The 15,968-nt window shown below is 44.5% G+C and overlaps 1 protein-coding gene across 1 annotated transcript in view; it reads right to left on the minus strand.

Annotated features, from left to right (window-relative positions):
- The window catches only part of PCMTD1 (protein-L-isoaspartate (D-aspartate) O-methyltransferase domain containing 1), an 869,695-nt gene that overhangs the window by 280,825 nt on the left and 572,902 nt on the right, over positions 1 to 15,968 (minus strand). The window contains exon 4 of the mRNA XM_069621034.1: positions 2,679 to 2,850. Coding sequence (XP_069477135.1) covers positions 2,679 to 2,850 — 172 coding nt within the window. The remainder of the gene's footprint in view (positions 1 to 2,678; positions 2,851 to 15,968) is intronic.

The raw sequence follows: 15,968 nt of genomic DNA on the forward strand, positions 1-15,968 counted from the left end.
TTTCATAACGTTTTGACCCATTTGCTGGTGCCCTTTGTCACACAACCCTTTAATTTCCCAAATGTGACCTACATTTAGTCGCTGCTTTAGGCACCATACACTTTTGTAACCTGCAAAAGTCACCAACCCTTGAAAAGGTCTGCCTGTGCTCTTTCAAAGAATGTATGCTTGCCGTTCCTCACCACATTGGTTTTCCCGATTTACACATGCTAAGTGCGTCTGTTCAGGACGTGAGCATAAAACTCCTGTGTACTATGGCTCAGTGTTTGGCTTGTGGTATGGCTTGTTTTGTAAAACACTACAAAAAATGTGTGCTTTCCTAACTGCAAGAGTCGGGGAAATGTAGCGGAGCATTGCTTTTCTCAAAATTCATAGAAGCCATTGCCGTACCAAGCCAACAATGTCCAACACATACCTTCTTTTTTCTGTCATTTTCCCGCTTTTCCCCCAATCTATGGCATTTTCCCCTACCTAGTTGTTGCCTGACCTACACAAACCACCCGTTCCTAAACTTGAAATTATGTCTACCTTTCAGAAAGATATGCCTTTCTGTCCTCCAATTCGGCATTCCTACCCTTTTCTTCCATTCCGTCCATGCATGTCCAATTGGCAAAATGGCCAAAATCGCCTACCTCTCACAAAACAGTTGATAACCACATCAAAATATATTTTTTTTCGTTTCCACTCAACCTGTTCTTGAAAGCCAGGCAATTGGGGAATTCAGCACAGCAAACCATTTGTTCCTAGCACTTACAAGGAAAAAACCACAGGCTTCTTTGTACATCATTTTATTGGAATTTTTTGAAAACCCCCCAAAATTTCGCTCTTTTTGCTTATTTTCTCTCAACCCCCTGCAGCAACCTAAGATTCCTGGGTGGCGTTACGACCGCCTACATGTGGGAAGAAAAGGAGCCACATTTGGCCGAGATATATCGTGTAACAAAAAAGTTACAAGACTTTGAATGGCCACATACCAAAATCACCAAAAAAGGCCTTGGCACTGGGGGGAAAAAAACCCATGGCAGTTAAAGGGTTAAAGAGGCCCATATGAAGACCTTTCAATCCTCACCTGTAGCGAAAGACCAGCCGGTGTTGAGTCAATCACCTGTGGTCAAGATGTGAATAGCAGATGCAGCTGCTATCGCACAAAACCACTGCTGCCTGGATGCAGGACCAAAAGTGTATGTGGTGGGTAAGTAGCCTGCAGAACTTTGCTGAGTCCAGGAACGCCAGCCAAATAAATGTTTTGCTCTCGTCCGAAGAGGCGCAGACAGAGGAAGAGAAAGACACCACAAAGTCCCTGAGAATGCTGCCACCAGAGAAAGCCAGAGGAAGAGACACCAGCAAACCAATGAGAAGGCTGCCGCCATATAAAGCTAGAGGAAGACACCAGTGATTCTACGAGAAGGTGCCGCTGGAGAAAGACAGAGGAAGATACATCAGCAAGCCCACGAGCAGGCCGCCACCAAAGAAAGCCACAGAAAGACAATGGCGATCTACCAAGAAGGTCGCCAATGGACAGCGCCAGGAAGGGGTCCGATACAAAGATGTCTGCCGCCGATGGAGCCACCAACCTTCCCTGGAGACAGTACAACAGAATATCAGGTACATGGTCTGGGCATGAAAAGCAGAGGCAGGCGGTCAAGCTCTGTAACAAGTATGGGGAAGTAAAAAATCTAATGATATCCAAGGTAGGCAAAGTCCATGAGACCGCTGGTTGCCAACTCCACAAAGAGATACATATAACTCACAAGAAAATAGAGATGCAAGTCCAGCTTACATCAGACATATCAAGCTATGGGCTAAAAACACCAATCAATTAGATAAAGTGGACATTAATATCCATAGCAGGGTGTAAACCAAGGGACGAGAGAGCCCAGTAAAGGTCTAAATCGAACAATAAAAACACAGAAATCAAAGATAGTGAAGAGGGCCAGGAGGACCCTCAGAGAAAGTTGACAATAGCTCAAACACTGACCACAGCTCAGAGAAGAGGTGTACTTGTTCTGGAAAAGGGGCTGTTGAGATATCACAAAAATTTGGAAGGGGATGAGAAAAGTAACCTTTTTTTGCTTCAGTGACGCTTCCAAGTTTATGGAGGCTGAATGTGAAACCAGTTAAATTGGGAATACTTGAGAAGCAAATTGTGTTTTCATGAATAACAGCAAAACGGAGTGACTTTCGTACAAGGAACTGTTGGGAAACACCAAATAGAGAGAACTTTGATGAACATATATTTATTAACAGAGGAGAAGTTTAGCTACGCGATCCCAACAGCCCAAGCCTAACAAGCATTTACTTTAGGTGTTCTAATTTGTGTGTAGTGGTAGGACCAGTTAGATTAGGTTGAGGACCGAGGACAGAGTTATGTTGACCAAACATCCTGACGAGCACCTTCGGTTTTAGTTAAAGATAGGGAACCTCATCATAGCAGTAGGGCCACGTGAAGCAGTTTTCATTTTCGTTCATAAACAACATTCTGTTTAACCATGTCCAGTGGTCTAACACCGGTTTCTGGTTAACAAATCAACCACCCAACAAAAGCTATGTTACTGACAGTTTGGAGTTCTATAGCAACAACACAACTGTAAATCTGTAGCAATGCAATTGCGAATTATATTTTTACTATAACTATCTCTGCAACATAAATATGAAAAATAATGAGAGCTTTAGATCACCTGATCTTCAATAGGCATCACTAAAATACCCCCGATTTTCAGTAATATTTTCATATAGTTCTCGTGGTCTTTCTGGACACCTGCTCCACAGTAAATCCGATCATACTGGTGACTGTCAGATGAAATCTCCAGGCAGTTCCCTACCACAAAGGCAGGTTCACACAATTCAAACCTATAAAAAGAAATAATGGCTTTCAGAAAAATATCAATATGATCAAAACAGAATCAAACTTATGTTTAGTATTCTACATTCATGCACCCGAGTTTGCTTAATTTCAAGTATTGGGATACACCTGGATTAATTCTATCAGCAGGAACAGGAGCCTTTTTGTACCACTTGGAATAGCAAATGAATGTAATTTAAGCTGCAATGGTGAAATCAATCTGTGCTGTTCAATTGCTGTTCCGTTGCTGGCTTCACTAAATAGCATTAAAACATGCATGGTTGTTTTCACCATTGTGATGCCATAGATTGTTGCAAATGATATGGGCACTCACAGTGAAACTTCGTGGGTATAAATCAGCAGAAAATAATGAGCAGCTTTAAATCAACTCACCAGGTTGGCGAACTATTATTCTGAGAAAACATTGCTCTGTGTATGTATATAGTTGACTTACATGTCGCAAACCTGGCTAGAGAACAGCAGTGATCATGTGAGTGTCTACATGACAGCTGTTATTCACACTGGCTGCTTCTTGCCTAGAAAATCAAAAGTACCTGCTGGTTTATATCCCAGTCACAAAACATGGATATGAGACACACAAAGGTTAGCACATGGAGTCATGAAAACAAGAAAAGCAAACAGTATCACTACGACATAATCGTGTCTGGTCAACAAATGTGTATCTTCCAAAAGTACGTTTTTTCAAATTCAGATCACCATTTTGAAAACTATACTGCGTTACAATTATTACACATTTACACAAAGTAGATAAACTCACAGAGCATTTGCAAGGCACAAACGGAACGTCTTTTTCTAAAAATATAGGCTCTTTGCGTGAACACTACGGCCGACGTATGAAAAAAGTGCATTGCTTCTTCCATCCAGGGACCACCAGTGACTACACTTAGACCTCTTTACTAACAACGGGGGCACACAAGAAGAAGATATGCCAGGCTGCACGTGCTTCAGAGCCAAGGGCCCGCCTTTGCCTTTCGTAACAGCAAGCGGATACCTATTTTGCATACATTGGCATTGCTACCAATGTCTCGGGAGGATTGTTCAGGGGCAACGTGCTCGCCTTGGAAACAAGATAACAGAGCAACACAGGTTTGATCCCCGGGTCCGCGCTACCTATCATTCACATCACATCAATGGTTGGGCACACCGCAGGTGACAACCGTTTAGGGGATGCCGACATGCCATGCTGGTTTTACATTTCCACCTCTATTACAGGAAAAGGGTATTTCATATCAGGTTGGGGGGGGGGTTGTCTAAAAATAGCCCTCTCTGCATAACCGAGTCCCTTGCTAGTGGACAACAACTTGGCAGAATCGCTGTGGGAAACGCATCAAAGAGTGCCTCGCTTTGCGGATAGTGGATGAGGTGAGCTTTTAAACACCCTGGCATGACTAAAGCAGACCCGTTTTGCAATAGGGTCCAAATGTATGCGAAAAGGCATTTAGTCAATTAGGGTTGTTTGTCTCATGCACTCATTGCCCCTATTTGTATGTCCTGGAAGTATATGAAAGTCGAGCACATTACACTATGCCAAGCAATATAATCATATTAAAATGTGTGGCTCAAAATCAAGTGTGAATGTAACGATCCACAGCTGCATTTTTTGCCAAAATACTGAAAAGTGCTTTGCAAGAGTTTTGGTAAAATGAAGTAATCCATAGTATGCATATTTTCGTCCGACGACATTGTATTACAAATCTGCTTACTAGTTAGGTCTCTGCTTCAGAAAACGAATTAGAAAATATAGGATTTCAGCAACAAGTTTGCATGACACGTTAGATTCTGCAGACTGCGGAGATGTTCAATCAAGATCAACACAGATAAGCGTGTTCAACATCTGACAAGTCAAAGACTGGCTGTCATTATTGGCTTGGAGGAAGACCAAAGATAAACACTGACTAGTCAGTAAAAAACGATACGACGATAGGTGTCCATATCTTCGCTAGAAGGACATTTCCATAATTACATGGCTCAGCAGCACCCTCTCTAGAATACTGGTCAAGTAAGGGGTGTTCAGCAGAAGAAAAAAGAAAAAGAAAATCACATGACAACAGTTAGCGTGCAAACCAATCAAGGCCTTTGAAATATCGATCCTGTGTCTAATCCAAGAATGACAGCTTTAGAACAATTATAACTATAAGGGTGAAACAGCTGTGTACAGAGAAGGATTTGAAAAGAGGAGAGAGAAAACCAAGAAATAACAAATGAGGGGGAAGGAAAACGAACAGGCAGATCAACACCCCTAACACCTAGGTCCATACACTGTCCTCTCTTTCCTCCCCTGATCACTTTTCGTTCCATTGCAGACTATTGCCCTCCCTCCACTGTAGAGATCCCTACTCACTTGTTCCTATGCTCCTTAACCTTATTCTTCCCTCTATGATCGTAAAGCACTCCATTGTTTCCAGAAGCTAGGTACACGCTCCACAAAAACCCTAATAATAATAATGATAATAATAATAATAATAATACATTGAAGAGATAGTAAAGTAGGCGAGACAGTATTGACACCTGTTATCTGGATGACAGCTCATGACAACTAAGCAATAGGGTGGAACTTACCATCAGTAAGCAAAACTCTGAACCTAAATAAGCTCTACGATGGCATTTTACCTTAGCTCACGCTATATATCACATGCTTAGAATAGGACACCATCTAGTATTTGGCTTGGAGTATTACATTTATGGGGGATTTGAAAATAGGTCTTCACCAGGGGGTTGGGGGTTCCTTTCATGCCATCCCTATCCTACCTGTACAGGGGCCCGTGATCCCATAGATGTGGACATCCTCAAATAGTTTGATTTTCTGACAATTTAGCTGATTTGATGCTGTCCCGCTGGGAGGGCGCAGGGAGGGCACATGTCATTCTAAGCAGATACAAGCCACAGAAAGAGGATTACTGGGTAAGTGGTGTTTGTCTTCTGAGGCTTGTGAATCTGCTTAGATGCACATGCTTTGCATAGGCTAGAAAGCAGTACCAGAATAAGGTAGCGGGTGAGCTACGGTTACAGTTGTAAATAAATGCTTAAGAAAGCTTGACCTAACTGTGAATCAGCTCTTGCTTGTGTATCTACACAATGCTGTGTGAAAGTGTGTACTGAACTTCAAGTTGCAGCCTAACAAATCTCCTCCCATGGTACATTACCTACGAATGCAAAGGTTGCGCCTGTCTTACATGTGGAATGGGCCTGCGGGATGAAATTTAGTGATTTATAAGTCAGTGGGTCTCATTACGATACTGACAGTAGCCATGCCAGTAAAACAGGCACGGCTACCGCCGGTATCATTTTGTTTCCGGTGCCCGTGAATGGGCAATTACCGGATCATTACGGCCTTGCCGGACCCGGTAATTGCCCATTCACGGGCACCGGAAAAAAATGCTCCCCATTCCCATTTCAGCCCCATAGGGCTCAATGGGAATGGGAAGGTCGTATGCACCAGCACCATTCAGAATGGGGCCTGTGCATCCGACATGCTCTGCTTGTGGGTTCTGGTACGCCCGCCAGGCACCCGCGTGCTGAATTCATAGTTTTCCGGACCGGCAAACTTATAATGAGGTCCAGTGTGTTACAGAGTAGAATTCAGATAACAATTCATCTAGCAATGGTAGCTTTTGTCACTGGGTCACCTTCTCTACCAATCGCAAAAAAGAAAGAAAGAATTTGTTTGTTTCACATATTTCTTTGGTTCTGTTAAGGCAGAACATCACGACTCTGCAGACATCTAGAGTGCCCCACCTCTACTTTGTGGGTTTTTAAAAAAAATGACTGAAATTCAATGGATTGATAGAATATTGAAATCTATTTGGGTAAAAAACATGGAAGTGTCCTTAAGACCACTTTATTTTTGTGGACAGTAATACATTGTCGTGTGACAGAGTGGGCCAGCAGCTCACTTATCCTCCTGCTAGATATGACTGTTATTAAGAATGCTACTTTGTAATTGAGCTGCTTAAGAAGGACTTTATGCATCGGTTCAAATGGAGCCTGCATAGGAATTTGAAGGATTTACGGTATTAAAGTCCCATCCAGGAGGCGGGTGAGCAGCTGGTGGGTAAATGAGTTTTACTAAGGATACCTTGTGTTTTTTGTGTAATCAAACTTTATTTCAACATTTTTGACATAGAAGAATATGCATCTAAAAAACATACAATTCGTAAAATGTCTGCTTACAAATACCGTACAAATTCATAAACATCATTACCAAAAATAAAATCCATCATTCAATGCTCGAAATTGTGTTGCCTATTTTATTCTTGGATGTCAATAAGCGGTGCAGATTGGCTGAGAGATGGATTTTAAAAAGAGAAAGGAACATATCATAGTTTTAAACAGAATCCATCAACATAAAAAAATACCTAAGAACACAGGTAGAAAATATTCAGTAATCAGTCCAATATTTTTGTCTTATCAGCCATGCTCTTGATGAATAACTAGGAACTTCAAACAACACCTCCTTATGTTGTGTCATTATGCATAACGTAAAAGCATCTCCCATAGTTTTGTGCACTCACCCCCAGTCATCCATCTCACTGATGCTTATATAATTAGATGACAGCCTTTAACAATGGTAAGGGTACATTGTTGTTCACCAATGATTTCCATGGTTCTGATCTCGGAATCCGATCAAATGCAGATTTCAGACCCATGAACATTAGGTAAAACAAGTTACCCTTAAGAGAAATGTATTAGTTCATCAACAAGTAGAGCCTAAAGACTTTGTCAATAGTGCAGACTTCCTTAGAAAGCTCAGCTTGTAAATTACTTATTTGCAGGATACACTCCTCAAGCCTAATTAACAGAACCTTTCAGTATATTTTGCCACTCACGCCAACAGTAAAATTGGTCGATAACTACTGGCATTTGCACAACCTCCTGTCTGGTACGGGACAACATATGCAATATTCTAGGAGGCTTGGACCGGACCTCATTTAATTACAACATTAAAAAGTAATACAAATCTGGTGCCCAAACCAATGACTCATCCTTAAACAGATCCACAGGTATCCTATCTAGGACTGGTGCCTTACCCTGTGCTTGACTCATAGTGGTATAGACCTCAAATAGAATAAGTTATACATTTTCTTGTTCAGATTTCTCTAGTATAGTGTTTATCAATTCCTCAGTTTGGCCAAAAAAGGATAATCTGTGTTCCTAATATAGCACAGAAAAATGGTTGGACTAAATATTTTCAGGAATTACCAATTCAAGTGGATGGCCCACATTACTTACTCATTCAGAAATATTTTGCCAAAAGGTTATTGGGTCTTTTACATCAGTGGTCTGCATTAAGGATTCCCATCTTTGGCATTTTCCTGTTCAATCATTAATTTATATTCCCTTTTGAGTGTTTTCACCATTTCATGCTCAGTGTGGTCCCTCGATGTTATTGCTTCCACCAACTCATTTTCTTTCTCCTGCAATCATTGTCACACCAGCTAGCTCTCACAAGGTGTTTAACAGATACTGCTTTAGTTGGTTTTGTAGGTTTTGTAAATAAATAGTGGAGCTAGTATCATGTTATTTTCCTCAAGTGAGCTAAAAATAAAGTACCTATTTAATTATGAATATCCTTGACCTTAGTTTGAGCTCCAATGATCACAGCACCATCATTGCTTCACTTCTCAAGATGATTACCATTTCATGCACACTCTTCAAATTTTGAATGCTTATTTAGATATAATCAATACGGCTAGTTTTAAAACAGTTGTGGTAGCTGGAAATAGGTGGTATATCGCCAATAATTCCCTCATTGCAGGCCGTATCGCCTTTAAAAAATGTGTGCATTTTCAAGTGAAAATATGTAATACCTTATAGATTTTAAAGTGGTAGAGAGGGGATATGTCAATTGAGGTCCCCCTCTTTAACAAGAGCAAACATCTCGGATATGTGAGAAACCTGAGGGCGCCCTCACATTTACTCCCCTTGGGCCTTCTACGCATTTGCCAGGGATGGGACATCACTTTTGGATCCCAACCCTGAGGGTGGACGAGCGAGGGAGGATCACCTGGGTGGAAGGTCCTTGGGGATTGGAGATGGGAAGAACTTAGGTGAGATGTGGTATTCCACCTTATCCTTTCCTGAAGGAAACCCTATCCCAGATAGAAGAGGTGGTTATGGGATATTGTTCCCCATGTCCCCTTGTCCCTGAGAAGAACAGGAGATATTAAAAAACCAGACTTACCAGAAAGAGGAGAAGAAGGATTGGGAATAAAGTCCCTTGGGAAAAACCACACTATCCCTCGTATCCTCATGATAACCAGCCTAATTCCTCCCTAACCTTTATGCGTCATTATAAGCTAGTTCTCCTTTGCTCCCCTTTTGCGGTATCTAACAGAACTGAGAAAAGGAATAAACAACTGAGAGTAATAGACACCACTTCCTCTCACCACTTGGGTAGTGGGACAAATAAGGTGCATAAAGGTCAGGCATGTCTTTGTAATCAGAGTCCGGCACCTTTAATTAATGGAATACACCTGCAGCCCATTGAAGGACCACGTATAAAAGGTGGACTGCAGATGCATTGGGGAGCAACGGGAACGGGAAGACACAGCATAAGGAGCCGTATGATAAGCTGAGACACCTATCCAGATTCCTGCAGCCCTGCTGGTGGGACTCTGCAGGAAGGAGATCCCTGGAAAGGGGAGGAGGGAAGCAGAGGCTGTCGCAGAATGGAGATGGAGCTGAGCACAAGAGCCGGTGTATGCTGGATGAAGCACCCGGCGAACAGGCTTTTCCGTCGGGGGGAAAAGCCGCACAGACAGGAGCTGCCAGTCCGGATAAGTGTCAGAGACACAAGAAGCCCCCCGAAGGGCTCCAAGGCAACGCAAATAACAGAGGTCCCTGAAAACCGTCAAACTTAACCTTATTAAATATCTAATTTAACAAAACCGGCAACGTTGCCCTTATTGAATACCAAATTAAATGAAACAAGTCAATTTACATTTATTGAAGATCGAATTGAATGAAACAAGTCAAGTTGCATTTATTGAATACTGAACTGAATGAAACATTCAACGTTGCCCCTATTGAATACTGAATTGAATAAAACCGGCAAAGTGGTATTTAATGAACATTGAATTAAACGAAACAAGCAAGGTTGTTCTTACTGAACTCTGAATTGAATGAAACCAACAATGTGAATACCGAACTAAATTATATATGCAAAACCTGCACCTATTAAATATCAAAGTGAAAGGCAAGACAAAGACTAATCATTTTTTAACATTGAGTTATATGAAACAGCACAACTACTAATATGAAACAATGAACTGAAGGCAAACGGGAAACTACATTGAATAAAAGACTCTGGACCTCATTCAAAGTATGCCAGTGAAAAAATCGTAATTACCAGCATGCCGGTGCTACTGTGTCCGTGCGGCACTGCTGCCGGAATCAACGGCTGATTCCATGTCAGCGTGAACACGGATTTTGGCATGCCAGAAACGGTTGCACCAGCATGCCGGTAATACCACCAAACTCCCCCCCCCAAACTTCATGCTCCCGGAATAACCGACACCGTTGTTACCGGTGCCTTTATTACCATGACCGGAAATAACGTGATTGCTGGAACAGGAAATAGGCCGGCGGCCATTAACAAAACACAATCCATTGCAACCCTCTGTGCACAGGAGTCACAGCCACATTCCAGGCACAGATACACAACCAGAGACATGGCTTCCAGTGTACCAGCAGCACAGAGTCATAAGTTGCGGTTCAGCAAGGCTGAACTAAATATGCTGGCTGACACGTTAGTTGAAAATGCTGATGAAATGTTCAGCAGTGACCTACGGCGGCAAGCGCAAATGTGCAAAAAGACCATCTGGGCAGAGGTAGCCAGGACAGTCATGGCGGTCGGGACAACCCCAAGAACAGTCCAGGACTGCCACAAAAGGTGGGATGATCTACATCTCAGGGTGCGGAACCTCCTGTCAGGACAGCGCACCTAGGGCACGGCCACAGGAGGCAGACTGCATCCCCATCCACCAGCAGCCATGGGAGGAAACGTGCAGCAGTGTCATGCACCTCGAGACCATTGAGAAAGTAGGAGCAGCGGAAGCTGAAGGTGCAACATCGGATGAGGCTGGTGAGCACCCATAAACCCAATGTCAGATTGCACACCTTGTACCCTGTATACAATTGAGTAGGAAAACATGTCACGTATGTTGTACCCAACGCCAGTACAGCCCTGGGGCGGCCCACCGCCCTTCAACCTGGTTGCACACATACACAGAGCTTGCTCCCAAACCACAATCATACACCACTCACACATCACACAGGTCCCCTGTATTGCCCTCACAAGATGCACCTGCAGGCACTCAGACGCACATCCCCCTGACACAGCACAACTTCTGCTATCATCAACGTGCTAGGACATGGACAAAGTCACGTCAGCGTCAAGCACCTCCACCAAAAGCAAATGACCAGATGCACACATTAATGATACATGTGGCCCACTCACCCCATCCACCACGGCCCATCCCACTAAATCATCACCAATGCAGCTACTACCATAGGCAGCAGTCACATTGCCACAACACCATATCATACAGCTTGTGTGGCACACCCATAACATCCAAACCGGGAATCACCATTACCCCACGCAACAGCTACTGCACAAACCATGTTCGCACACCACACAGGCACCCATACAGCACCTCCGACACATGCATGTGTGCACCAGGCCATGTCCATGACGCAGCATTCACATCAGAATGTACTAGGACTAATGCCTGTCTCATGAATCCACACCCATCACTGATGCCCTGCTTTTCTGACCCCCACAGGCACATTATCTGCCAATGAGGCCGAACAGTCTAGCACATCCAGGACCACTAGGCCAGACCGGTGCCGGACCACCACCACCACCACGTCCACCCAGGACTCTACTGCATCTCCAGCTGACGAGAGCGGGCAACAAGTCCTTCCCCCCAGCCACCCACAATCCAAGAGGCAGCTGGGTGAGGGGCAGTGGAGAGGGATAGTAGGGGAGGGAGTGTGGGGATAGTTGGGGAGGAGGTGTGGGGAGGGCTAGTTGGGTGGGATTGTAGAGGGAGTTAAGGCTATTCACTTTTGTAAATAATTGTTTTTTTCGCAAAATGTTGGGTGTTGAAAAAGAAATCAAGACTGGACATTGATCCTTCCGTGTGAGTGCATTTATTCATGTACAGTGCCCAGTGTGCTAGATGCCCTGTGCCTTGTGAGTGATAGGTGCTCAAAAGTAGTGGTGAATGAGGTCTCCACGTGTGACACGTCCCTCCATGCCATCGCGGCACAGTGCAATAGACTGCTCATCTTCACTGTTGTCCTCAGCCTCTGGTGGGTGCATGTCCATGTCGGGGGGCAGTGGGACTTTGCGCATGATGCATATGTTGTGCAACATGGCACAGGCAAGCACAATTTTCCCTACCTTTTCAGGGCTGTACATGAGTGCACCCCCGATCTGCTGAGGCAGCGGAACCGGGCCTTCAACAAGTCAAAAGTATGTTCAATGGTGCAGCGAGTATGCACATGGGCACGTTATATGCCTGCTCGTCGATGTTTTGGGTTTGCCAGACAGGGGACATCATCCATGGCATCAGGGGATACCCAGCATCACCTGTACAGGGGCAACAGAAAGTGTGCATGTCAATTGACTGGTCCTTTCATGCTGGCACAGGCTGTATATTGTTCATTTGCAGAGTCAAAAATGCAGAAGCATGAATGAGATTAGCTAGCATATGTAATAATTTGGCTACCAGTACGGCTTTGTATGATGCGCGGGGATGTGGGGGAGGGGTTGTAAAGTGACATTCACATTAGCCATTCACAGTCAACATGAACTCTGACCCTTTTTGTAGAACTGACACACATGGAATGGATGGATATGTCACCAATGTGTTACATATTTATTCATGCCATATGGCCATGTACGACGGTACATTTGACATTTCTATGAGATGCATGTGTGGTTGTGACTGGCAATGTACCTTTCCAATTTGCATGCAGCAAATTATTTTGGTCCGTGCTTCAGTGTTCTCTGGTTGTGCATCATGAGTTGTGGTTTTGCTTCCCTGGGCCTCATAAGTTTCGCGGTAGCCTTGCTAGTAAAACCGGCAGGCTGCCGCCAAACTTGGGAAATATTCCGGCGCCCGCGAATGGGTAATTACCGGGTCATTACGGCCCTGCCGGACCCGGTAATTAGCCATTTGTGGGCTCTGGAATGAAATGCTCCACAATCCCATTTGAGCGCTCGCGGGTGCTGGTAAACCGGCAGGAAAGACCTGGCTGGCGGGAAGGCACCCGCGAGCAGAACTTGTAGTTTGCCGCTCTGGTAAGCTTACTGGTACTGTAGTTACCGGACCAGCAAACTTATGAGCCCTACTGTGTTTGTGCCTGTCATTGTCATTATAGTGCGGTGCATGTAGCTCATTGGTTTTTTGCTGTACAGGATAGATGTGGTTATGTTAGCACTGGGTATTTTTCATACATGGATGCACGTCTGTCAAGGACTTGCGCTTTGCCATGCTACCACTGTGCTGCACCTCCAGGAACACCTACCCATTTGCACATTTCATGCACTGCCAACCCTGAGTGGGGTCATCTTCACTTCAATGTATCAGGTGTACTTGTTTTACAGTTGTTGGTAATTATGTTCCTTGCTCTTGTTCACGGTCTGCCTTCCCCTTTTGCCACACTATCCGGCCTCTGTGCACTTACATGGAGGTTTTGTAATAGTCTCATCTAATTTCTGTGGGAGTAAAGATGGGTTCATGCATGCAGTGTGCTCATCCACTGGTCATGGCTGGTAAACTGGTCCATGATACGACACTGCACATGGCCTAGTAGTTAGACTCACCCAGCATCCAGGTATGCTATTCTGTTTACTGCCCCCATTCCCCAATTGTACACTGCACATGGCCTAGCAGTTAGACTCAACCAGCAGCCAGGTATGCTATGCTGTTTACTGCTCCCCCCCAATTGTACACTGCACATGGCCTAGTAGTTATAATCACCCAGCAACAAGGTACGCTGTCCAGTGTGTGGTGCCATGTACTGAGGCAGTGTGGAGTTGTGCAGCACCATGGAGTCGTGTGTTGACCCGGGATATCTTGCACAGCAATGGGTGATGGGTTGGCGGGCATCACACACCATCTGCACGTTCAGCGAATGGAAGAGCTTCCTGTTGCGGTACACTGCCTTCACAGCATGCCTGGCCACCAGCTCCACAAGTGTGCAGTCCACAGCACCAATAATGTTAGGCATGCCTGCAAGGGCATGGAAGGCAATGTTGGTGGCATTTACCTGGTCAACAGACCTGGGCATGCTGATGTGGTCTTGTACGTGACACAGGAGTGCACAAATCACCTGGAATAGCACGCGGCAGAAACAGGTTTGCAAAATGCCATGCAGCTCACCAACAGTGTGCTGTATGTACCTGTGGTCAGAAAGTGTAGCACAGAAACTACCTTCAGCAAGGGGTGGATGGCGGCGCAGATATTGATGATGCTGACCAGGTCGTCATGGATCATGTCCACTATTGAGGTGATGGTGTCCCTGTCTAGCCGGTACAGGGTGTGGATCTGACCTGGGCTGAGGTTGAATGGTGTGGCCCCTAAGGGAGGGATTGGTGCCTGCCTATGGGCTGCAACCTGCTGGACACTGTGTATTTGCTGGGTCATGATGGCCCTCCTCCTCCTCAAGCGCCTCCGCTGCATCCTCCGCCTCACTGCCTCTTCAATTAATAGCTCTGCAGGCATGGCCTCCGTCTCCAGTACTGCTACAGCAACTGTCAGCATTGTAGTGTTGGAAGGGGTGTGGGAGTGGTTCTTTCATGCTGTGGCACAGCCCATTGGGTCCACCTGTGCTGATTTTCAGCACCTGAGACATGTTTCTACACACCAGATTCCACTTACTGCCTGGTCCGTGATGCAAGTGTTTCCGGCATCATTTTCACATTCTTACCATGCCGGTGATTGCGTGTCTGTGCACCTCAGAATCTACACTTACTTATGCAATGCCAGTATCTCAGGCACGGCTGCCGCGTTTCTCGTTTCTCAGCAGATACCGGCAACGGTGTTACCGGATGCGGCGGGGCACTTTTGGTGTGTTGTTACCGGCATCGTTACTTGGACTACGACCATGCAAGAAAAAGATGCCGATACGGATATACTGGCACCGCTATTTCTGGACCGGCATACTTGTAATGAGGCCCTCTGAGTGCAAAGTGGGAGTCTAGGTTGCAAAACCACTTGTTTGGCTGAATACTGAAGTACTCAACGAGACCTGGAAATTCCTAATTGCGTGACCTCTATGGATTGTGCGATCCAACAACGGCACCTAGACCAGAGTAGTACTACCTATTGAATAAAGAACTGTTGAAAGTGAATAAAAGGTTCATGGTTGTGTGACCTGTAATGGGTGGACTGTGTGGTCTAACAACTGCGCCAAAACCAGGGAACCCTATATGCCATCAAGGATGTTTGCTCTTGTATTGAAAAGAAAAGCTAGCATTGGTGCATATCAGGTTTATTAAATAGAACCCTGAACTTTAAATAAATGTTGAAACACAGTCTAAAGAACAAAGCCTCAAGATACTTCTTTTTGTGTCATTCTTTAATATTGAACTTGGGGAAGGGAGCCCTGAAACGCGTTGCCCTGGATCTATTTGTAACTTGGGGAAGGGTATCTTGCCCTTTATAAAAGTATGGAACTGTACAACCTCAAGTCCACAAGAAGGTAAACTGAACATTGTAATGAACTTCTTGACATTTTGGGAAAAGATGCTGAAGAGTAAGACTAAGCTAGAAATAGCTCAGAACTTTACTTTTGGAACATTGTTTAGTTTATGGTTGACATCCCTACACATTGTATTGATTTCGTTGAGGACAAGCATAGGGTTTGGATACACTTAGAATTTTCAGTTGAACTTTCTGACACAGATTTTACTTAGTTTCCTTAGGTATGGAAATCCCACCTTAGCATAGGGCTAGTTAGGCCTTACTCCATCCTGACATTTTCTTTAATAAAAATCCTTTGTTATACATTGCATCTGTTGTCTGTGTCTCCTTCCATGATGCCAATCTCACAGCTAGGAGTTCAAACTGCAGAGTTAGACTACCCACATTTC

Source organism: Ambystoma mexicanum, chromosome 5q (genome assembly GCF_040938575.1).
Source record: "Ambystoma mexicanum isolate Mex_15411 chromosome 5q, UKY_AmexF1_1, whole genome shotgun sequence".
Taxonomy (NCBI): Eukaryota; Metazoa; Chordata; class Amphibia; order Caudata; family Ambystomatidae; genus Ambystoma; species Ambystoma mexicanum.